This window comes from Plasmopara halstedii (genome assembly GCF_900000015.1).
Source record: "Plasmopara halstedii genome assembly, contig: Scaffold_3060, whole genome shotgun sequence".
Taxonomy (NCBI): Eukaryota; Oomycota; class Peronosporomycetes; order Peronosporales; family Peronosporaceae; genus Plasmopara; species Plasmopara halstedii.
The window spans coordinates 2,276,468-2,277,167 of record NW_020189964.1 but is presented as its reverse complement, the minus strand read 5'-3'; the positions used below and the strand labels follow the sequence as shown (position 1 = coordinate 2,277,167).

At 43.1% G+C, this 700-nt stretch overlaps 1 protein-coding gene across 1 annotated transcript in view; it reads left to right on the top strand.

Annotated features, from left to right (window-relative positions):
- The window catches only part of PHALS_06970 (Ankyrin), a gene marked incomplete at both ends in the record, with an annotated part of 1,062 nt that extends 1,048 nt beyond the window's left edge, over positions 1–14 (top strand). The window contains one exon of the mRNA XM_024720356.1: positions 1–14. This exon is cut by the window's left edge and continues 1,048 nt beyond it. Coding sequence (XP_024585563.1) covers positions 1–14 — 14 coding nt within the window.
- Between the last annotated feature and the right edge of the window lie 686 nt (positions 15–700).

Here is a 700-nt window from a genome sequence, read left to right as displayed (position 1 = left end):
CAGACATGCTATAGCGTTTCTAATTACACCGGACGCATTCCTTTGACGCGGAGGCAACCGTAAACGCTCTCAAATGTTTATCACGTTGCCAAGATCCAAGAAATCAAGTCACATACGTTTGTATCGCTTCCAGACAAGCTACAGCTTTTTTAATTAAATTAAACGTATTTGTTTGAGGCGTAGGCAACGGTTAACGCACTCAATCGTCTTTCACGTTGTCAAGAGGTATGATAGCAATCCACATACGTTTGTGACGCTTCCAGATATGCTACAGCGTTTCTGATTACACCAGACGCATTCCTTTGACGCGAAGGCAACAGTTAACGCACTCAAATGTTTGTCACGTTGTCAGAATCCAAGGAATCATGTCACATAGGTTTGTGACCCTTCTAGACATGCTACAGCGTTTTTGATTAAACCAGACGCATTCCTTTGACGCGGTGGAAACAGTAAACGCACTCAAATGTTTGTCACGTTGCAAGGATTTAAGGAATCAAGTCACATCCGTGAGTGTCCCTTCCGGACATGCTACAACGTTTCTAATTACACTGGACGCATTCCTTTGACGCGGAGGCAACCGTAAATGAACTCAAATGTTTGTCACGTTGCCAGTATCCAAGGAATCAAGTCACATACGTTTGTGTCGCTTCCAGACATGCTACAGCTTTTCTAATTAAATTAAACGCGATTGTTTGAGGCT